Genomic DNA, 23,971 nt, shown 5'->3' on the forward strand with positions numbered 1-23,971 from the left:
CATTTTAATACACTTTTACACATCGACTATTTTTGTTCAAAAAGGTTTCCTCTCTAGTAACTGATGTAGTCTGATGCTACTGTACACTCCTATGTACCACCACAAAAGCATATCAATTTGAAATTCAAGGGACCCCAAGAAATAACAGATAAAATTAATGAAAGGAATATACAAGAGTATTATCTTCTGCAAAAATAGGAAGTGGTCACAGTCTTCTAACAGGAATTATTATAGTTACTTCATACTTATGAGGAAATAAAAAAAGATACAAGAATAAATGGATTAATGACACAACCAAATGGAATGGATACGTTGACTGATTACAGATTTATGTGAAAAGTGAGAGACTGGATGCAAAATGAGACAAGGAACCTGAAAAGACCAGAGGGAGATGGAAGGATACAATCAACCAGGAGGACAATGGATGCAATAAATTTTTCTCTAAATTTTAAGGGTTTTAAAATTAGAACTAAAGATTTTATAAGTGCCCACATGTGCAACCAAAATAATCTATAAACCAGACAGATATCAGCGAAGTAGATGTTGATAATAACAACAAAAGGAACAATGTGTTTCTAAATGTTAAATTTTAAACTAAGTGCAGTGTAACAGCAACGTGAGTGTATACACCTGATGATGGCTGTTTGAGGCCGAAACATGTAGTGTAAAGGAGAGCAAGATCAAGGACATATAATATATTGTTTGCACTTGGGATGGAGTTCATATCATTTATCATATGATTTGATGCTTTCAGTGATGGTATATAACTAAATATTCTCTGGAAATCAGCCATGTCATTGTGGAGATAGTGTCTGATGTTTGAGAGCCTGTCTCTGTCTCCATCATTGGGGGCGGATGTGATGAGTGTCATATTCACATTCTGTTCCCTGTATGGCCAATGCTGGGATAGGGCACCATTGCCTCTGCCCACTGTTTCCTCTGTGGTATTTGTTGAGACAACCAATAGCTTACTTTGCTTACAAACAAAGCATGCAAATATAACACTCATCACATAAACCTCTGATAATGCAGACAGAGACAGTCTCTGAGATATCAGGCACTAACTCGATATTCACATGGCTGACTGTCTGAGCAGACTTCACTGTATGTGACAGAAGTTCCTGAATTTCACATAGTGTATATTATACTCCCTATTATATGTATATGAATTATTTAGTTTGCTAATTATGCAGGCATATTCATTTCCATTTATTATTACGTTTTTAATTTCCTGAAGGATTACATAACTAAGTACTATCATATAAAGAGATAACTGTACACCAAGCTTGCATGTTTCTTGCACCTCCCCTGTCTTGTGATGTCCTTCACAATCTCCTCCTGCTGGGGATATAACAAGTTCTAACAGGAGGAAGAGACCAAATTAATCTCATTCTCCCTTTAACACCAGAATGTGCTACTACTATACCTAGATTACAAACATTATGTTCACAGCCATTAGAATTAGGAGATTTGGGTGCAACAAATGTGTGAACTGAAAAAAAAAAGTATGTGCATTTTTCATTCTTCCCTCCACTAGCTGGGCCAACCAAGCATACATTGTAAATGCATGATTCTTAAACAGTCAACTGCAACACACAAGCTAACACATACTGACAAGGATTCATGGTGCAGACAAACATGAGCTGAACAATTTGCAGCAGTACATTCTGAATTTGTAGTCTTTCAACATAATACTCAATATATTATGCACATTTTGTTGGACACTGCATATTGTCTGGGGTACATGTTTCAGAAACTAGATCCGTTTCTGCCGACCACAATGACTGCACGGTCTAAAGCATGAATTGTCTACACCTACTCAAGCACTGGCGTCGTGGTTTTGAATGGACGTCTGTCTGCATTTGTGTTGTCCTGTAGAAGTAGTGGCCTTACAACAGGCAATACTGGATTGTTATACCACCATACAATGGAGATGGAACAAACGATGGCATACCTACCGGCCAAAAAGAAGGCTGAAATAAGAACCAACTAATCCAAGACAGAAGCCAATCTAAAGGAGATGAAAGCTGACCAAGATGAAAGACAAGATAGTGGTTAATAGCGAGAAGTTTGAGGTCCTTTGAGAAAATACGTGAACCAGTCATGCAGAAACGAAAACCTGAATAGGTGCTATCGACTGGATATCTTGCTCAAAGGAACACAGGACTGCCGAGAAACAACGGAGGCCTGTCTAGGAATGACAGAGGCCAGGAAGAAACTGAAGCCATAATTAAGAGTGCCCTAGGAGTGAAGGCCACGGATTTGGAGGCAAATCCAGAAGAAATGGCGGCTGCAGCAGAGTATCATGAAGTCCCTAGTGAACGGGCCACAGTGGAGATTAGTGGAGTACTAGAGGACTGATCTGGGGACCAGCAATCAGCCATGGAATACTGGAACCCATGGAAAAGGTGCTTTAGGGATAATGGTGTATGGGGAGCTCCTAAAGGACAGATGTTCGGGAAGAGATCATGGACACAGCCAGAATGCAATGATGACATAAGGGACCAAGGCCTAAAAACAGTAGCCGTGTCTGGGAAGAAAGGGAAATGTCAACAAGGCCAAGAAAAAACCACAGTGCTTGAGGTCTTCAAGCTAGCAACAGAGTCTTCCATCAGGATTTGAAAAACGAGTGTCAAGACATTGTGGAGGAGCCGGCCACCACCCAAGTGAAAGAATAGACTACTACAGCTAAAGTGCGAGAGATGTGACAGCTGTGGCCACTCTTGGAAGTTTTGCCTGCATTGACTGGGAAAAAAAAAGAGTGGCATTATGCCCTAGGCTACTAAGGACGAACAGCCTTAAGGAAGGAAAAATGTGACATGTAGACCCATTACCATGTGTCAGCTGTGTAAACAGGCAACAGTGCAACAGCCATTGCTAAGGAGCAGTTCTGTGGATATACTGTTTTCCTGCAAAGAGAAACTACACAATAAGGGAAGAGACATTTGCTGTGTGGTCTGTTGCCAGGGCTATATAAAAAAGGACTAGTAGTTCAGTTGTTGGTTGAGTTAGTTGAGAGTTACAATTGTGAGAAGTGAGAAGCTGGTAGCTGAGGACAGGGACAGTTTGGGAACCCAGTGGAAGGCGAAAGTCCAGTGTTGGAAGCCACTACCAAGCAACACCTAGTGAAGACTCAGAAGACTTTGTGTATGCTGTAGTTATAGCAATCTTTGGAGTGTGTGACTCAGTGAGACCGTCATAGTTATTTGTAGTTATGAGTGTGTCTAATAGTTCCAATTAACAATTCAAATCTCGAAGAAAGCAGTCTTCTGGGATTTGGCACCGTGTATATGTGGTGTCACCGCCGTGAAAACCTCAAATCTTACATAATTCAAACCTCATCTCTAGTAACACTTACTATGCGACAATATTAAGCTTTCAGATTTGGCATAGTGCAAATAAAAGTTTCATGCAATCATACAGGCTAGTATGATGCAGAGTAGCAGGAAAACTGCCTTACAATTGTAAATGTATTAACTGGAATGTAACAAATATGCAGTAGCGGTATTTGTAGCTACTATCACCATACATATTCCACTTGGTTTTGCTACTTTCAGTGTACAAATTAATTTGACTAACCCTCTGTTCACCTGAGATAAAAGACTACACTGACTATGGCCTGCACATCTGCATGGATCAATCACTTCCCACTGGTTGTGATGCCTACATTACACTACAGCTGCTTGAAGACTCCATCATTCAAGACGTTGATAATATTTGGTACTGGTCCAAGATAGGTTCAGGAATGTGGACAGCAAGTGTCTTACGAGTGATTCCTGAGTAGTGTGCAAAACTTTCCAGAAAGTACAGGGTTGTCATCACTTCATTTGGAAGCTCCGTAGCTTTTCCAGTGCCACTGCTGTATAATAAAACAAGATTTAATTACAAACACAAATTACTGATCTGTAGGTAGATTGTGAGGTGCCTATCCAATGTTTCCCAAGCAGACAACATGAATGTGACTACTAACCTTCATTGAGCACACTAGTTAAGAACATGTGAAGCTTTACAGGAAAAGCAAATAATGATATTAATATAATGAGACACAGATATCTGCAGTACTAATGTTCCATGAACTGAACCAGTTTAGTGAAAACAACTTTTATACATAAGAAATCCCAATTCAATATTTCATTAGCAGTGTTTGGTGGTGAGTATGAAATTCTGTGACTTTCCATGGTAATCTTTTCCATGCTTCAGCATTTCTTGTAAACATACCTAAACTGTGTCTACTTTCATGTCTATTAATAAAATAATACCACTCTCAATATACAGACACTGGTGAAGAAACACAAGAATAAAGAATAAACTGAGGTACTAAACAGCACTGTAACATAGTACGAGGGACAGTCAAAAAGTTCCCGGAATGGTGGTATAGCACTCTAATGGTAGGACATATGGCAACACTTACCTAATCACCTTCAAAGTAGGACCCCTGCGCGCACATACACTTGCTCCATCGATCCTGCCATTGTTGGAAGCAGCAACACTGCACACTGAACCCGTCCAGACCTGTTGTGCCTGAAAGCAGACATGCTGAGCTCCCCACAACAGTGTGTGCGCTATCTTATTGCTCATTCTCCATTTGTAGGGGAATTCCAGGAACTCTTTGACTGCCCTACATATATCCATACAATGAAAATTACCTTATAGCAGTCTCCATGTATGACTTGACATACTGACCAAGGTATAACATGAACTGGTTACGTATTTCTGGATGGAACTGTCGTAGTAATGTCTGTACACCAACAATAAATGGGACTCCATCAATTTGATCTTGTACCCGACGGCTGATCAGACTTCCTGAACATTAATCAATCATACACATTTCAAATATTATTGAATGAATACTGCCTTAACAATGAACTTCAAATACTTCCATATTACCATCTAAGCTGAGCTAAGCTGATAAAATTCTGTATAGAAATACACCTTAAATATGCCTATAAATTCTGTACAAAACAGTCTTTTATAAGTTAATAATCACACACATGCCAATGGTGCAAGACACTGATGTCATACCTGATAATTCAACATTTTGCATAGATATGGATCACCAAATTTAATTTTTATAAATATATTATTTCTTGCTAGCCTCATCATTAGGCTGAAACACTCAAATGAATGGAGGCATTGTAAGTTCTTCCTAGAAACTGTTGCCTGAAGAGACCTATAGTTCCTGTCTGCATAGAGGCATAGAGAAAAATATTTCTCTTACTTTTCATTAATGTAAGTTTTAGATAGTGCACCAACAAAAAAATGTCTCAATTCAGTAATAATTCTGTACAAGTGATTCAACTCCTGCCAGAGTTGAACACACAAACTCTGCACAGTCACACTGTATCATGTGCAAATTCTCATTTTCTGTAACACACACCACATATTACCACCATTTCCATACATGGCCAAGACAAGAGTTTATTTGAGCCAGTATTCTTCCTGCTTGGATGTAGTGCAGCTTATAACTTGGTTTAAAGTCATAATTTCCAATGAATTTCACCCAGTGCTTTCTAGTTCTCTAAAAGTACTAATTTGTATTTACCCACAAGGAAGATGACTCTGAAGACAAACCCCCTCCCACGAAGAAACATGTTTGAATATAAAATGTGATTTATGTATTCATTTCATACATTTAGTATAAGAAAACACATAACATTATAAATATTTCAAAACACCGTTATCCATTGCATTTACTAAATCAGTTTTCCTCTTCATATTTGGTAAGTTCCTAGCCTTTATTTAGTTTCATCACTGAAGTCTGTTTCTCTCTGCCATTCCCATCTTGTTTTTCAGCTTCATCATATTTACAGTCCCCATGCGGCAGCCAGTGAATCAGTGGTTACTGATTCTTGGCCTTGAAATATATTTATGTTTATTTCCTATAACTTTCAGCAGCACTTCAAGCAAACTTCTTGCAGCATACTGCTCCTGATCTTGAGCCAAATATATGTCTCTCTCTTGCTTGCTAGCAATATAGCACAATGTTTGCATACACTGTATAACATCTTACAAACATCAACCTACTAACACAGTTAAAAACACTGATTATATTATTTCACAGAACCATTTCTAACTCCAAAAACTGTGAACAAATCTCATCTTGCACTTTGTTAAATATAGTACTTTCAAGCCATTCATGACTGGCCCAATCTAGTTGTTCATGATCACATTTTACATTTTACAAAATCATAACTCATGAATTAGTAAACAAGTCTGAATGATTTTTAGGCTTGAATGTAGGGGAAAGCCTATGGAAAATTTAGTACTACTTACATTTACACAACTTAAACAAGACTATCATCTTTATTCATAAAACACAACCCATCTTTGCTCAGTATGTTCAATACACTGATGTCTAACAAGATGTTCTTCTTCTAATACAAATCCATGCTATTTCTACTATCACTATTAATTAGGAAATTTATTATTACTATAACGATTTTTATTTACATCTGAAGTCACCCCCAGCAAATAATTCCACATTTACTTCCCTCACATACTCGTACATAAGTAGTCATTTTGATTCATCCACCTTGGCTTGGCACAACTTAGTTTTGGAATAACACTCTCACCTGCCGTCTTGATGAAATAAATGGAGATACTAAGAGTCCACAGTATTTACAATGGTCCAGGTGGCAAAACAACAAGCATCCATTGTTAGCAATTAAAAAAAAAATATATATATATATATAGGATACTGATGCATATCAGGACACAATAATGCAATTCTGACCCTCAATGTGATAAAATATAAATAATTATAACCTCAGTTAGTTCCCAGCAAGAGATGTGAAATAAGCGCCAATAAAGTGCAATCAACTTACCTACAGTTTTAGCATAGGTGAGTTTGGGCAGCTGAGACACCACAAAGAGAAATGACAGTACTGAAAAGTACTCCAGATTCTTGGTGGTTACATAGATCTTCATGTAAGGGTTACTAATGCCAGCCCAGTCAAGGTATGTTGAGAGTTCATACAGAAGAGGGTTTGACTCCTTTGGGTATGGTTTTGATGGTTCCTTGTAATGGGCTTCAATCTCAGCCAATAGTGCACTGAAATGGTAATACTAAAATCATCACTTTAACTGACACCCTGAATAGCAAGGAGATCAGTAAATGTACATGGCTTCATTCATGCTGCAAATCAAATTATGGTTATCTTTCTATTCTACTTAGATTAATAAAGCTGGGCAAGTTTCTATATTATAACTAAAAATTTCTTTTCCATTTCCTGTCAGTGACTGAACAGCCTGTGTTGAACATTACTATTTCTTTGTACTTGCCTTTCATGGCATTTAATGGCATGACAAACTGCGTAGTTAGGAAGAAGACAGAGAGTTTAGGATGTGCGGTAACCCTCAGAAATGGGGAAGTGAAACCATCTTACAAACTCCATATCCTTGGAAGAAAAATTATTTCATATGCTCTTGTATGCGTTCTTAAGGAACTTGTTTCACAATTCAAATGCTTTACTCCTGATACACACTGAACAGGGACAGTCAGTCTGAACATGACAGCATAGAGAAAAATTCCTGTCTTTGCTGGAATCAAATTCATCCAATTTGTTGTCAGCCATTTTACTGAATAAACTGTCCCCCACTTACAAGAATTTTCACATTATTCATATTCAGTTTAACCCTACTAGTTAATACCAGAAGTACATCAGTACTTAATTATACAATATACCCAGCCAAACTATAAGTTTCAGTCTACCAACCAGTGCAGAGGATGGGGCAGGTTCTAAGCAGTGTAAATTTCAAATAACAAACACTTGTACATACTCATTCATAACCTGCAGAGCTGATGCCAGGTGTTTTGAGTCAAATTTGCAAGAAATGTTGAGTTCATATGCTATATGTTTCCTCAGCAACTGCATCTGTCCAACTTTCAATACCCGATCCAAAATCTGAGGCCAAACTCTCTGTGCACGTGATGTATGTTGTGAGTAAAATCGTCCAGGATTACCTGCAAACCAGAGTACTGGTCTCATTATATGTTCTAAGATTTAACTAAGGCAGAGTTTCAAATGTTTTTGAAGATGTGACTGAATTCTTAACAAATGTCAAGGTACAGAATAATCCTCAAAGAGTCATTAGTTTTCTGATGAGACAGTTATTCTGAGTCTTATGGAATCCAACACTGGATCCTATCCAATCCAAGCTTAATCTTGGCCACATCTTTGTATCACTTAAAATGAGATTTGAAGCTAGTACATTTTATACACAAATAAAACAAGAAACCTAACTACAACAGTCTCAGATTTTAGTAGTGTTTACTTTACTCACTGATGATAGCAGAAGAGGGAGAGAGTCCTTTGGAAACAACTGCAAGCATCTCAAGCCAAGCTTTGTCCTTCAAAACTCCTTTCTGCAAGGCATTCAGATAATTCTGAAAAATATAGCAACAACAATTCAATTCATGTTTATTTACGTGCAAACTTAACAGCACAGAGGCCAATTATAAAGTTAGCACAAGTACACAGAAATACACAAAAATAACTAAAAAACAAAATATAAATATGACAGTCTATATAGTGGCAATAAATTAATAATAATTCCAGCATTAATTAGCATTAAGAGGTGAGAAAAATAAAATAAGCATATTTTCAATGCTTATGCCATTTTAATATTTTATGCAACAATAACAACATGTGCTTTTAGTGTCTTCCACTTCATTTCTCTTTGGTCCAAATATTCTCAACACCCTCACTCTGTGTTCCTCCCTTAATGTAAGAGACCAAGTTTCACACCCGTACAGAACCACAGGCAAAATTATAGTTTTGTATATTCTAATTTGTATATTTTTGGACAGCAGGAGGTGCTTCATAACCTGTACTCTTCTCCAAGTATAATTAGAATGATCAAGTCAAGGAGGATGAGATAGGCAGTTCATGCAGTACAAATGGGGGAGAAGAGGAACGCATATAGGATATCAGTGGTAAAGCCAGGAGGAAAGAGACCACAGGGAAGGCCAAGACGCAAGTGGGTGGACAATATTACAATGGATCTTAGAGAGATAGGACTGATCTGGCTCAGGATAGGGACCAGTGGAGGGCTTTTGTGAACATGGCAATGAACCTTCAGGTTCCATAAAATGCTGGGAAGTTCTTGAGTAGCTGCACATTTGGCAACTTCTCAAGAAAGCCTCATCTCCATGAGTGAGTTTCGTGTCTTTGGGAGCCACTGGGTATAATCATAAAAATGAAGAAAACCATAAATGAAGGAAACTTAACACTAAGATTACTCACCAGGTATCACTGAAACAAAACCTGAAAGTCTGTGACGATGGTATATTTATATAATTACTGACTTTTCAGACATCACCTATTGTCCTGGTTCTTGCTTAAGAACAACATTTCGCAGATTGTTCTCTACCTCCAAAACGTTTTTAAATAAGAAACAGACAACGGATAATGTCTGAAAAATCAGTATTTCTACATATCCTAAATGAGGGAAAAGCATCAAATAAAAAAAAACTGAATCAGAATTGTCTTCAAAAGAGTATACCATGAATATCAATTCACATGGGACCTCATTACTATGGAAACCTATAAAAGGTAAAGAAAAAATGTTCTCTGTGTCTAAGCACAATGCTATGAGGGACATGGAAATAAAGCTTCCACACATTTCAGAGCTTAGCACTAGAAGGAAGCAAATGCTCAGTTTCACACTCCACCAACTATACCATTGGAAAAGGGCCTCTATACCCATGGAACAAGAGGATATGTGAGGCCTAGAGCTGTAGACTTGGCACTGAAAAGGGCCCCTACCTAGAATCAAACCTGTGGTCATCCTGAAGCCACTTTACTGACTGACCTATGACAACTATTGAAGTGAAATATTTTTAATTAGTTATTACAATCTTCTGCGTATTGCACCACATTCAAGTGGTAAAAGTACTGACTTTTTGGAGGAACATTATGAAGTGACATGTATTATAAATACAAACCACGCCATCCAATGTGACATATAAGTTTTATAAATAAAAAAAAATTAACTATTGACAATAAAAGTTTTTTAAATAACATCTAGAAACTTTTAAAAACTTTACAATCCCAGGAAGCTGCTGTGATTGTGAAACGTTTGACTTCACGCGTACCGTGCATTATAGGATATAAGTGTATGTATTTTAAATCAAAACACCTATTGTGATGGTAGTTTCCAGTTTGTAATGATGTTCCCTCTGAAGATGGCCCGTAAGGACTGAAACATGTATGGGAGATAAGTTTTAACGTAGTAAAAACNTGTTAGTGTGACAGACCAGAATGAAACAAATGACATTTGTCATGGATTATGATGAATGTTGATCTGAAAGTGGTCATGACCATTCTAACCTACCACCTGCCTATAAGAAATTGATGAAAACCTGAAGCAATGTTGCAGGTCTCCAGAGATATTCAATCTAGGATACTAAAAACATTGTAAGATTATGTCTGAAAGCCAGGACAGTGAGCCTGAGAAGATATCCATTAGTAAACAATGGCTTGGTAAATACATTCCTGCAGCAACGAATATGCATGCAGTAATAGAGAAAATGTTGGAAACAGTGTTTCCTGTGTGGTCCATGTCCAAGATACATAATGAGGGCCAATGGGACCATCTTGATGCTGTGAAAAAGATGTACTACGCAGTCTAGAAACACTGCACAATACTACTACTAAAGAAAAAGCATTCACCTACCGATTAATGTTGCCACATACAAGGTCCCATAATACATGATAAAACAATAAACCTAATACAACAATAGAGCTGTACTATCCATCCTGAAAATATTGAGACATAGGTTCTTGGAACTTCGTGTCTAATTATAAGACCACCCATTTTTTAGATAATGAATCAGGGAAAAACTGTAATATCTAAAATTGGGCAAATAAGGCATATCTGCAGCCCATTCTTATATATATCCAAGACCACAACAAAAAATGCTTCAATGCCATGATAATACTTCTGTCAACAAGTGAAATGAAACACAACAGATCAAATCGCATACCTGCAATTCTGTGACAATCATGAAGGAAAAAAGACGATCAAGTCCAGTTAAACCTGCTGTTCCCACTGAATTGGTAATTTTGGAGAAGAATTTCATATTTATAACCTCATTATGTGTTTTAACATCATACCAGGCTGTCATGTGTTCAATATAGATTGTTGTCCTGCAAATTAAGAAACAAAAAAAATAAACTAATGTCATGTTTTTTCAGGAATTCAGCTGGTAAGTTCTTGGTTTATTTAGTAATAACAGTTAAGCACAAGAAACCAAGACAGTGATTTTCTTTAAATAAATAAACTTCAAATTTATAAAAAGAATATCCAAATTTGGGCCTTCACGGCCTGGTACAGGGATAGCTTTACTTTTTTTTTACAGTAATAAATTAGTAATGTATGAATTTTATTGTTCCCTTCCAGCCTTTCTACTGACTTACAATTTTTAAAACAAAATTCTCATGCACATATTTTTCTTCATCATGTGTCTAACACTGTCAATCAGGCCTGTATAGATATCCTATAATTCTAGGGTCACATCCAACAGTTTTTGGCCAGGAAAAAAATTTGTTTGGAAATTGCAGATGCCATAGCAGGGGCACGTGGCAGTGTATTTGGTTGAGGCACTATGCTACAAGCCGGAAGGTCACGAGTTCATTCTACATGTGGATTAACAATAAAATTCACATAATTTTCACCCTCCCTCCTATATTTCAGGTCTCAAATATATGGAAGGAGGGGGATTACATGACTAACGAATGGTCAGTTTGAAAGGTCAGTATACTTACTTGGGATCAGTGATTCGTATTAATTCCCTGGCCAGGCGTCCAATGAAATTAACAGATGTACTATCCGTGGGAGGAAATTTTGGGATAGGTATCGTTTTACTCTGATGAACACTCTGCCAATCCTGAACCTTGTTACGCAAGAAACTGTTGCACTCCTGCTCCACATTGTAACTAATAATGCGTGACACCTCTTCTTGCCAAATCTTCAACCCATAAATATTTACATAATCCTGGATGTACTCAAAAGAGCGACGGTGTCCATCCATTATTTTCCCCAAAGTTTCCAACTTTCCCACCAGTTCACTTGTCTAAAAAATAACAAAGTATTCTATGAACAATCTTAACGCCCTTACATCTCTTTTAACTATTTTACTATTCCAAACAATGGAATATAAACAATGACCGATAACAGCAGATAAATATCAGCTGAAATACAATTCATGAGATACTCATAAAAAATTACACAATTACAAACACTCTACAACTTTACAGATCACAGAAGAAATTTTAAAAGATAGTTATAGATACATATTTTGCACACTTCACCTAATATAATTAACCTTTTACTGAATTTTGCCTATTTATAGCTGACCATAAGAAGTCACATATATCTTAATGCAGAATTTATCCAACAAAAGCCGAGGCTGATTGCACTAAGTGGATGAGGCAAGATGTGAGAACCATAACCAACCATGCGTACATCAGATGTTCCTAATACTGAAGACTGAATGTACGTGAAAATAACTGAAAACTACCTGAGTGGTGGAGCTCTTAGCATTACCTTGGCCTTTGGGTTGAAGGTAAGTCCATTATCAAGGGCAGTTGCAATGTGCTTTACCAGCTCCTTACGAATCCCATCCTCTAGAAGCTGCTTTGGATCCACTCTAATAATTCCCACCAAGGTACTCTTCATCATCAAGATGCCTTCAGTGAAAATGGAAACAGAATGGGTCAACTTAGCAACCTGTGGAAAACATTAGACATCAGCTTGAGACAACCTGTTTAATACCAACTGTCCTGTCATTACAGTCTTTTTTTTGTGTGTGCAGCACAGCATGTTCTTTAACATATATGCAAGTAAGGTCACCTCACAACCTGTAGCAAATAGGAGAAAACAATCAGAACCCAACTTCATGATGTGTTACAGCTCACTCCTCAAGCCTGGATATTATGCTTACTGCTATCCCTTCCTGGGGGCTTCAGAGTCAACATCTGCTGTATACATGAACAGAATGTGAAAAGTACACAAGAATTTACTATTACCTTAACTTCCAAACAAAAGAAGACTAATGGGATACAGCCTACACTTAACAGACACACTGAGCAGAAGGAATTATAAGACATACTAACATCCAGGCCTTTCAATTGACCAACAAGAAAATAACATGCAACTTGTGAGAGAAAGAAATATTCTGTAATTCTGGAAGTGCGACATTTTAGATAAACTGAAAATTAAATATTCATACAAAGACAATTCGTATCATGGGAAGGTGGGGTGGGGGGTCCTTACTTGATTTGTAATATCAACTGTAATTATCCAATAAGTAATGGGGCTCTTTCTCAAGGGGTAAAGCAGCAAGGGTGTGAATATGACCACTCATCTACATCTAGTGCAAAGGTCAAGAATTATGGAGAAATACCTCCACTCCTCAGCAATTTTTCATGGAGTGGTGCTTCATTAGTTAAGCATAGGAACACCTTTACCAATACAAGGTGTGGCAATAAAGAACCCGGATTACTTTTATGACTCATTTCCGGCCACGTCATTGACGAAGAGGAGGGTAGGGCATTGACCCTTGGACTTCCCTCTACCGTCACACAAAGTTTCATTCACGTGCATCGGTTAGTCTGGCCGCGACCATTGTTAGAAGCGGATCGTGTTTCTGAGCTCCGTCGGAATAATGCTGAGTGCTAATGCAGAACAACGTGCTAACATCAAATTCCTCACAAAACTTGGAAAATCTGCCACTGAAACTTACAATTTGTTGACAGAAGTATATGGTGATCAGTGTCTATCTCGCACGCAAGTTTTCGAGTGGTTTAAGAAGTTTATGGAGGGTAGGAAAAACGTCGGGAACGATCCAAAATCGGGCCGTCCTCCCACTGCGAAAACTCCAGAGAATGTGGAGAAGGTCGCTAGAATTGTTCGAAGAGATCGTCGACTGAGCATTCGAGCAATTTCTGAACTTACGAACATCAATAAGGAAAGTGTTAGACAGATTTTGCACGACGATCTGGGCATGAAAAAGGTGTGTGCTAAAGTGGTGCCAAAAATCCTTACCCCCCAGCAAAAGGAACATCGAGTGAATTGCTGTGTTGACACTCTTGAAAACATTGAAAATGATCCTGATTTCTTCCAAAACGTAATTACGTGTGACGAAACTTGGATTCTTCAATATGATCCAGAGACTAAGCGACAATCCATGCATTGGAAGAGCCCCAAATCCCCTAGGAAGAAGAAAGCGCGCATGAGCAAGTCCAAATTCAAAGCAATGATGATTGTTTTTTTCGATATCCGGGGGGTAATCTACATTGATTGGGTGCCTGAAGGTCAGACTGTCAATCAGGTTTATTATAAAAATGTTTTGACGTACCTCCGTGAACGTGTGCGACGAAGGAGACCAGACATGTGGAAGAATGCCTCATGGGTTCTTCATCACGACAACGCGCCAGCACACAACGCGCTATCTGTGAAGAGGTATTTGGCAAAAAACAACATTCCAGTGATGGAACATCCACCGTATTCTCCGGACCTAGCACCGTGCGACTTTTTTCTCTTCCCAAAAATCAAGTCTGCGCTGAAAGGGACCAGGTTCGAGTCCGTGGATGCAGTGAAAGCAAAAGCGACGCAACTCTTGAAGAGCATAACACAAGATGACCTGCAGCACTGCTTCCAACAGTGGAAAATTCGCATGGAGCGGTGTAGGGATCGGGGAGGGGACTACATTGAAGGGGATAACATTTCGACTGTCTGATTTTTTTTTAATAAAGGGTTAGAGCATGAATCCGGTTTCTTTATTGCCACACCTTGTATGTAACAGCAGACAATGTAAATATTTAATGTGCTGAATCACTGATAACTGTGGTCTTCACTTATGATTAACTCTACCCTTATAATAAACACTAAATTCACATGCATATATGAACTATTGACACTCAAATGGGATAGAACTTAATGATGTAAGCCTGTACTGAATAAACTGCAATAGCTTTAAGGAGTCACTGTTCACTGTTATTATACACTCTTAAAGAAAATTATGTGCATAAAAAGAAACCTGCTTAATATATGCTTCAAAGTCATACTGTATAAGAAAACTACATTTAAAGAATAAAACAAGTATGATTTCAACACAGCCCAAATTCAAGGAACAATTTTTTATTTTTTAACTGCCATTTTCCTTAAACAATTGAAGCATTCCCTTTCATGCATACTGATCTATTATGATTGAGAGCAAAATATTTTAGCAGCATAATCAGTTATATTTCAATATTAAATATATATTTATATACATGGAACACTAGAAATTAATTAAAAAAAAAAAAATTAACATGATCTGCATCACGAAACATATTCCTGAGCAATAACTGTACTATCAGCAAATTTTCATCAAAATGAACCAAAACTCCAACCTACAGTAAACATTAGTATTGGTTATAAATTTCTCCACTCCACCAGATGTCAACATAACAAGCTGTGGCACAGAAGCAAAAACTGTTCCAACTTAATGAAAGATGAAGGAACATATGCTTTGTGAATTTATGTACTCTGAGTAAGATGCCAGTTTCAGGCCACTACACATATGTGCTTACAGATGTGAATGGATCAATTTTTATTGAGAATAAGAGATTTAGTATGCCTATGGGTACTAAGACTTAATTTGCTTATGCCCCAAAAATGATCATCATGAGATTCAGCAACTTTCAATTGCGCTTGGAAAACTACTGTTCAGTACTGAAAATAATATGTTAGAAAATATATGCACAGCATCCATTTTCTTTAACCATCTTTAAAACCATAAAACTTATGGAGGGTGTACTGGACATAAAATGTGTTTCAAATGCTTCCACATTCTATTTGAAACATCTGCACTTCAACAATATTTAGCAAGTTACACTTGGGATACATGCAGATATGCACATAAGTCTTCATGTGGTTTGTTATTTGTCTGATTTAAAAAAAAAACTGGAATGTGACAACAAACAAACTCCTCAATATCAGATATCATGCATATCTGATCACCATTTCTTGAGTTCTTCCATGCGTACATATAGATGGATGGAGACAATTTAATAGGCACTCCATGAAGTTATGAATATGCTTAAAAATTAGGGTGCAAAAATTGTGAGAAAATTACATAATATAGGTATCCCTCATTTTACAAATTTTTGTTACAAAGAAGTGTGTTAATTTCCACCACTTTTTCACTTCACGAACTTCATTTTCGCTATAATAAAAGTCTTACATTTGGAAGACACACACACACACACATTATATATACATACATACACATACACTTTTTGGCAAAGGCAGAAGAACAAATATTTGGAGAAGTGGGAACTTATAAGCTTCTAGCAAGCACCTTATTGCTTTTGCAGCAAGCAGACCTGCCAGTACACTAATGCTGGTTACACTGTTGCTGTTGCTACCACACTGACATGCAGTCTACGTTTGTTTCCTAGCCATGAATAGGTGCAACTGACAGGCATCATTTGCATGGTAATTTCTGGGACTCATGAATCCATAGGCAACTTTTTCATGTAAATTAATGGGAATGTAATTTTTGATTTATGACTTTTCAACTTATGAACAATCTTCATGGAACAAATTACCTCAAAATGTCAAGGGATACCTGTCTAATTAATTTAGTAATTTTTTTTAATGCTAGAGGGGTGGGACTAAGTCCCTTGTACTGCAGCCACTTCTCGTCTATTGTACCAGCCCCAGATGATAGGTGAGGGTGATTGTGGAGCAATTGGCGGAATGAAGATTGGCAGGGGAAACCGAAGTACTCGGAGAAATCCTGCCCCAGCGCCACTTTGTCCACCACAAATCCCACTTGACCAAAGTAATTTAGTAAATAATTAGTGTGATGATATTTGACATAATAAAGTAGATCTTCATTACTAACCTCATGTCGATCTTCAAGCTGTGCATACTCCCTGAGGCGATCTTTATCAAGTCGAGTAGGCAGCTCTTTGATGACTGATGTCTGAAGGGAAACTATTCGAGCCAGCAATCCAAACATTGTTTCTGGGATAATATGCAGTACTTTGCGAACATATCCAACCAGTTCACCAGAATAATACTGTGACACTGATACCAGATCAGGACTGTGTGCTTGGTTGATACGTAACAGAGGAATTTCTAGTGCTGAAGATAACTGAAAAAAAAAATAGAATTTGAATTATAATGGAAGAAATAAAGCATGGAACCAGGGAATTACTTAAGATATAGAAATATGACAAGACCAGTTGGTCAAATTAAGCATACTATGGAATGACTGCATGTTATGCACAAATGACTACAGGATTCACTACACAGCTTAAAAAATGCTGAATAAAAGCCACAAGACCAAGAACAAGGAAAGAGAGATCAATATGGTAGGGTACACAAAACAAAGGAGGCAACAAATGGAAAAAGACAGAACAGTAGCACTTTACAGGACGATAGAGAAAAATGGAGAAGGTTTGTGCCATAGGAAAATTCACGTTGGTGGAAATGGTAATGGATGACGATAGTTTCATAAAGGTTGTAAGATGATTTCTGACTTCATTTGAAAGCATCACCTTTAGCCTATTGAAATAATTAATGAGTAACAAATATCCAGAGTCTTCCTTCTACTGACTCATCCATCAACAGAATCAATCCCATGGCAGCAGAATGAAAAGAACCAGATGAGAAGAGTGAAAAGAAGAGGAGGAAGCAGGAGACAAAAAACAAAACTGAAAGGAGAAAATAGAGGAATGTGATAAAGGGGAGGGGAGAGATCAAGGAAGAAATATAATTAGCAATAGCTGCAGAATTATAACACGGTGGATGTGTGCCCACATTATACTTTCTCCCTTACTTTTAGAAATGTTGCACGAAGTTTGATGACCAATGAAGGATTTTTCTTGATTCCTTCCTGCATGATATTGGTGTAGGAATCAACAATTTCCCAAGCATAGCTGAGATCTCCAACTATCTGCAATGTGATGAGGACATCTTCTTTGATGTTAATGGTACGAATCATCTGATGCAGGTAGTTTCTTGTATCTGCCAGGAACTGGCGCACTTGTAGAATACTTTCTAGCTGGTGGAACTCTGATGAGGAATCAGTTTTTTATTAATAGTACCAGACAAATGTGCATGCACATCTCTTAAAGTTTGTGCCAATGGTTGATTCAACATACTACAATTACCAGTAAGACAGACATTAATAATTAACTAAAATACAGTACAATCTTAGTAATCCGACATATATGGGACCAAGGTACTGCCAGATTACCGAAAATGAAGAATTACTGGAAGAATTTTCAGTGAATGCATCCTGCTGTGTATCATATATTATTTCTTACTGAAAACTGTCACAACACAACAATCAGTAATATGTGTAAGCAGCTCTAGGACATATTTTTGCTACATGTTTCGGCCTTTAAGAGGCCATCATCAGGCAAATATACTAAACTTTCTTTCATTGAATTGCATGTCAAATATAAAATACAGTACTAAACTTCCAAATGTATGCAATGGTATAAAATATGAGTAAATATAAAATGTAAATTAGAATAAAAGTTGAAGTCTTAAAATAACCATTTACATAGTCAAAAGTACAGTTAAAAGTTGTATATGTGATGGTATTTGGAAGTTGGCAGTTGTAATTGTAATATATGTAATGTTTATACGGACATATTATATACACAATGGCTGATGTGGTGTTCGGAGGCTCGTTATGTTGTATGTTATTATATAATATTTGATACTATCTGACAGGCGACTCTGTTGTGTAAATGTCCGATCTGATGGAAAGATGGATTACAACTAAGAAAATTAAGAAAAAAAAAGTTGCTGGATACTTAGTATATGGTATTTTATTGAAATTGGTCACTATTATACGATATACATACCAAATGCTATCCTTCATGTCAGGCTACATTGCAGTACTTTCAATAGGGATGGGGAACTATTATGTTTCCAAAGTTCAGAATGGTTCCACATCCAATTTATGCAACATTCATTAGGCTCCACTGCAAGATGGGCCACCATATACAGATATTTCTGTATTATACAACATTATGGGAAGTCAATGGTAGGGCAGATGACTACCTGACTCTATCTACTGTCCTCATACTTAGCAGTTTTTATCTTACCTTGAACTTCCTGAAGAGCCTGAATAAGCTGAACTATCTTTCTGCCTGATACTGTTGCATCTTCATGCTTCAAAGAGTCAATTTGCTTCCCCATTGCTCCAAACCATGACTGAAGATTTTCTGTTACAGTACAATCACAAAGTTACTGAGATTACAGAATGTGAAAGTACACACTAATATTTCCTAACTGAATTGTTTTCAGTTTTATTTGATTCATTGGATTTGATATTGATTTGCTGCAAATGCAAATTCAATATTATTAAACACAATAAACAGCACTGATCTGATATTGTACTAAGGGATATATTATTTTTCACTCCCCCCTTATTAGCTACGTATTATTTCTAGAAACACTTCATGGTAAGAATGTGTAGTATGCTGAAAGTCAATCATTGTTTTGAAGGAACATGTCACCTCCATCTTCAGGGTTAACAAATAAGCCAAACAAGTGAAGCAACTACTACTACAGGAACATCAAACCTTAAATGTTATGCAAACATCATAGATTTTAATAAGATGAAAACTGCACCACCACCACCAGCCTTCTCCTCCCCTTCCTTTCCAGTACTACACTTACTGTGTGGCCTTTCACAGATATTAGAAGACAGAATCCTTCCATTGTTTCAAGTTTCAGACATGCTTTTCTTTTTGACTGCTACTCTGTGACCTCTTTTGTAAACTTGTCATCTATATTTTGTCATATGCAAATTTTTTGTACAATGAGCTGCTCTTGACATCATAGATGAAGTCAGATTTGAAGTTACAATGGACCAAAATAAAAATCACCCAATAAAGACATTAAATAACAATGACAGTGATAAAATACCGCCTTGTTGCACCCCATAAATTTTATTTATTCTTAAAGTGCAGGCCATGTGTCTGTCTGCATGATATAAGCTTTTCAGTAGAGTATGTGGTAGCATAGTGCAGTGATGAATGGGGTGTATTGTTTTACTTACTTGTCTTATTGTCTTAACACTGTAACTGGCTCCCATACCTGTTGAGTTAGCACACAAAAATTAAGAAATAAATAGGATGATAATGAGGAGGAGGAGGAGGAGGGGAAGGAGCAGTGATGATGGCGGTGGTAGTGAATATGCTTCTGTTGTTTGGAATTCCATTATGTCTATTGGTACCAACCCAATTAACAGATCTAGTAGAAGTACCCAGCCTCTTTTTTAATAATTTCTTTCCCCATGTCCATTATAGCTATGCTTATGCTTTAGTGAGGTGGTGTCCCATACTAAAGTTCACCTTCGGTTTAAATGCTTCCTTCCCTTCTGGGAATGTCTGCTTTTCAAATAAAAACTATCGTTCTGCTGGATGCACTTTGGCTCCTAATTATGTCTGTATGAACACTGATGGAACTTGGAACCAAGCGTTTCTCATTATGTACCTGAGCTCTCAGACACCGTTACGATCAGTTATGGAGTTCGCCAGGTGATCTTAAGAGAAAATCTGAAAATGCACCATATTACTCCTCCATCACAATGTGCCCACCCACACATCCCTGAAAACCACAGAGTTTTGACTGACAGAAGCACTGTTATCACTCCCCATCCTCCCTACTTGCTGGACGCAGCCCCTGTGGTATCGCTTTGTTTCCCAAATTGAAAATGAAACTGAAGGGACGTTTTGAAACAGTGTCTGACATCCGAAGAGAACTGCAAGCGGTACTCAACAGCATTAAGAAAAATGACTTCCACAGTACTTCTGAAGCATGGAAAAATGATGGGATCGCTGTATATGTTCCCAAGGAGACTATTTTGAAGGAGATGGCAGCCAAAATTCAGTTAGTTAAGCCAGCATTTCTTTTTTCACCTAGTCTGAGAACTTTCCGATAAACACCTCATATTGATAACATCTACAGTTCACATGAAAGCAGCAATACATAATGTGTGCTTCTTAGCTCTTCTCTCTTTCCCTTCCACTCTAAAAACATTTGCAAAGTTAACTGCCAATCAGCACCATCACAGTAACTATCATCAGCATCAGCATCATCATCATCATCACTGTCAGTTAGATAAAGTCCTCTTTCCTATATTTCATGACCTGAGCAAGCATATACACTTGTGTGCATTACTTTGGAAGACCAAACCATGTGCACCTGTTCAAACTGAAACTCTACAACAGAGAGGGTAGCCATAATGTGAAAGCATAAATTACACTTGTAATTATTTATTCCTATCTATTAAAACAAAAATCTGTTAAAAGTTTGGGAGGGTAATAATTTCTTGTATGAAAACAGGGGTGCATAAATTATGTAAGTAAATATGATAAATGACTATCAGAAATTGCAGAAGACGTTCCCATTTATACTTACCATTCTTTTCAACTCTGGTGAGGGGTTTTATTCCTGAAAACACCTCAGAGAGCTCCATCATGCGCTCTACACCTTCTTTTTTGTATTTTTCCCACTTGTTCTGTTTCTCTATCAGCAGCTACAAACAGGAAATGAATAAAGTTTACTGAAATCCATTTGGCAGTTTCAAAGCTGAAACATGCAGACAGATAGAACATGCTTTACCTGTACACATTTGTGGGATGGCGAAGATGACAATAAAATTCCAAGTCATTATATGAAATTATAGAATAAAAATAATATGATATATAAAACACAGAAGTTGACTGCAAGTCTATGCATACAGGAGGCATGGGAGGTAAAGCTCTATAAATACCACTGAGTGATCATCTTGATGTACTGACCACTTCCCCTACAGGGAAAGACTGCAGCACCTGTAAGATAAGAAATGGTTTGGCCCCAGAGCTTGCCTGGATACAGTGGTGATGAACAGAAAGATTACATACCTGCAGGGAACTGAACCTGTTACCACTTTACTGCCCAAATTGTCTCAGTTTATTATAATACTATGACTTTTAAAGGAGATATGGGGTCAACTGAATTTCACCTTGTTCAGTATTTACTTTGCCTATTACTCGGAACAGCCATGTGGTATACACAGTTGAAAAGTTTCCTTCAAAACAGTAAAAATGAAAATCACAAATACATTTATTTTCTTTATTTTAAGTTTATTAATTTACGTATACTACCACTACTGGGGAAAAAAGCAGCAAATTGGAGATAAAGTGAGAGTAAATATACTACCATGTGTTAGTGACCAGACACAGAGTATGGATTGGTAATTCCTATTTTACATCCTGAGATAACTCTTGTTTGTAATGATGCCTAACATGTAAAATTTGAAGTCATCTAACAGAAACTGCCATCTTTCAGAAACAGATGAGCTAACAAACCCCATGTGGCACACGAATTATGTGCTCTCACAACTAACTTGCCACAAATATGTTAACATAATATAATGTAACTCACACATTTGAACATATCCCTAATCTTGAGTTCAAATTGTGCTGTATTCAGCAACAGTTCAAACACTTGCAGAGGACTGTACTTCGCATCAGCAATCACTTGGTCTCGAATCTGCTTGCATCGTTTGTTCCCTTCCCAAGCTGGAACAAAAGTAAGTAATTTTCTGAATTGAAAGAATCAACTTTCAGATATTTTATGCAAAGGAAAGGGAAAGGTAAAAATTCTCCTCTGAATAAGCATCACACCACGACAGCATGTAAGGGCATGAAAGCAAAACTCCACACATTTTAGACAAGAAGGTTAACAGTCAATTTCATGTTTCATCTCTCTATCACTGGTACTGACTGGAGAATAAAATGGTTGGGCCAAAACAATGGTGTGAATATGATGGCAAAGAGAACAATTCTGCCTATGACAAGAATTGAACCTGGTCATCTAGCCTGTATCAAGTCTTGTCAAGAATTGTCAGAATTGTACTAAAATATGGCATATAGATCTGTTAATTATTAATTAGCAATAGCACACTAGTCACTTGTAGTAATGAGCTGTATGTATGAAGTGTGCAGTAAATCCAATTATCAATCCAAACTGTGCCTATAATCAATCGATCACATGCAAGTATTATTTGTTTGGTTTTATAAGCAGAGTCATGAATAACCAGTGGATTTTAGGTGAATAACCATTACCACTGAGTTGACTTTAAACCCATTATTCAGTCAGTCAGCAGAAGTGTATTGTGAAAGTTTTTCCCATGTTCATAAAAGGTGTTTGTTCTTAAGAATAATATAGTTTAATTAACACTGTTAACAGAAACAAATATTACTTTCACACAGTATTGTTAGCTGAAATAGCTCAGTGAGTAAAGAGACTTGATACAAATTTGATTTGTCACAAAATTTAATGGGTTAGATACTTCATGGGATCCATAATTTCATCACAATTATGAGTAAACAATCTGAAGCCTTTATAATCATTAGTTGACATAGGCACAAAGGAACAACAAGAAACTTTATAACAATTGTCTTCTTCACTTCCCGCAACCAGACTGGATCTGGGAGCTATTTAGTCTCCTGTGAAATGGGTACTGGATCTAGAAGTGTGAGGCTGATGAATCGCCATCTAGTGCCATTGCTTAGAATGCACGGAGCTTTAACTCCACTGCCACACACACACACACTCATGATGTAGTGTTTAGGTACAGGTTAATTTTGTTGTCATCTTAAATTTTTACCAGTTTTCACTTCTCTTCAACATGCTTTCATTACATAGCTCTACTTGACTATCTGTGAGTAGATAACTTGGTTTTGCATTATCAATACATGTTTCCCTTTAATTTCTGTTACTTATTGAATTTATTAAAAAATTATAAGATACCAAATTGTACCGAAGTAGGTATCTCGGTATCAGGCACCCGTCTATCTCTCCTCCTCTTCCTATTACTGTATGTGTTTCTACCAAATGATATGAGGGGTACCAATAAGCTGTAGGGAGATGTAAAGACCAAACTTCCCCCCTCCCCACATAT

General features: G+C 37.2%; 1 protein-coding gene across 3 annotated transcripts in view; it reads right to left on the reverse strand.

Moving 5' to 3' along the window:
* Positions 1-683: 683 nt before the first annotated feature.
* Positions 684-23,971, reverse strand: part of LOC111875075 (WASH complex subunit 5) — a 43,421-nt gene continuing 20,133 nt past the window's right edge. For all 3 annotated transcript variants that reach the window (XM_023871128.2, XM_023871129.2, XM_023871130.2), the window contains 13 exons: positions 22,450-22,586; positions 21,442-21,559; positions 19,119-19,238; positions 17,837-18,072; positions 16,898-17,149; positions 12,550-12,732; positions 11,769-12,076; positions 10,988-11,150; positions 8,284-8,386; positions 7,780-7,963; positions 6,825-7,051; positions 4,647-4,803; positions 684-3,859 (listed from right to left, as the gene is read on the reverse strand). In XM_023871128.2, coding sequence (XP_023726896.1) covers positions 3,700-3,859; positions 4,647-4,803; positions 6,825-7,051; positions 7,780-7,963; positions 8,284-8,386; positions 10,988-11,150; positions 11,769-12,076; positions 12,550-12,732; positions 16,898-17,149; positions 17,837-18,072; positions 19,119-19,238; positions 21,442-21,559; positions 22,450-22,586 — 2,348 coding nt within the window. In that variant the 3' untranslated portion in view covers positions 684-3,699. The remainder of the gene's footprint in view (positions 3,860-4,646; positions 4,804-6,824; positions 7,052-7,779; positions 7,964-8,283; positions 8,387-10,987; positions 11,151-11,768; positions 12,077-12,549; positions 12,733-16,897; positions 17,150-17,836; positions 18,073-19,118; positions 19,239-21,441; positions 21,560-22,449; positions 22,587-23,971) is intronic.

Source organism: Cryptotermes secundus, unplaced genomic scaffold, assembly GCF_002891405.2.
Source record: "Cryptotermes secundus unplaced genomic scaffold, Csec_1.0 scaffold2553, whole genome shotgun sequence".
Classification (NCBI taxonomy): domain Eukaryota; kingdom Metazoa; phylum Arthropoda; class Insecta; order Blattodea; family Kalotermitidae; genus Cryptotermes; species Cryptotermes secundus.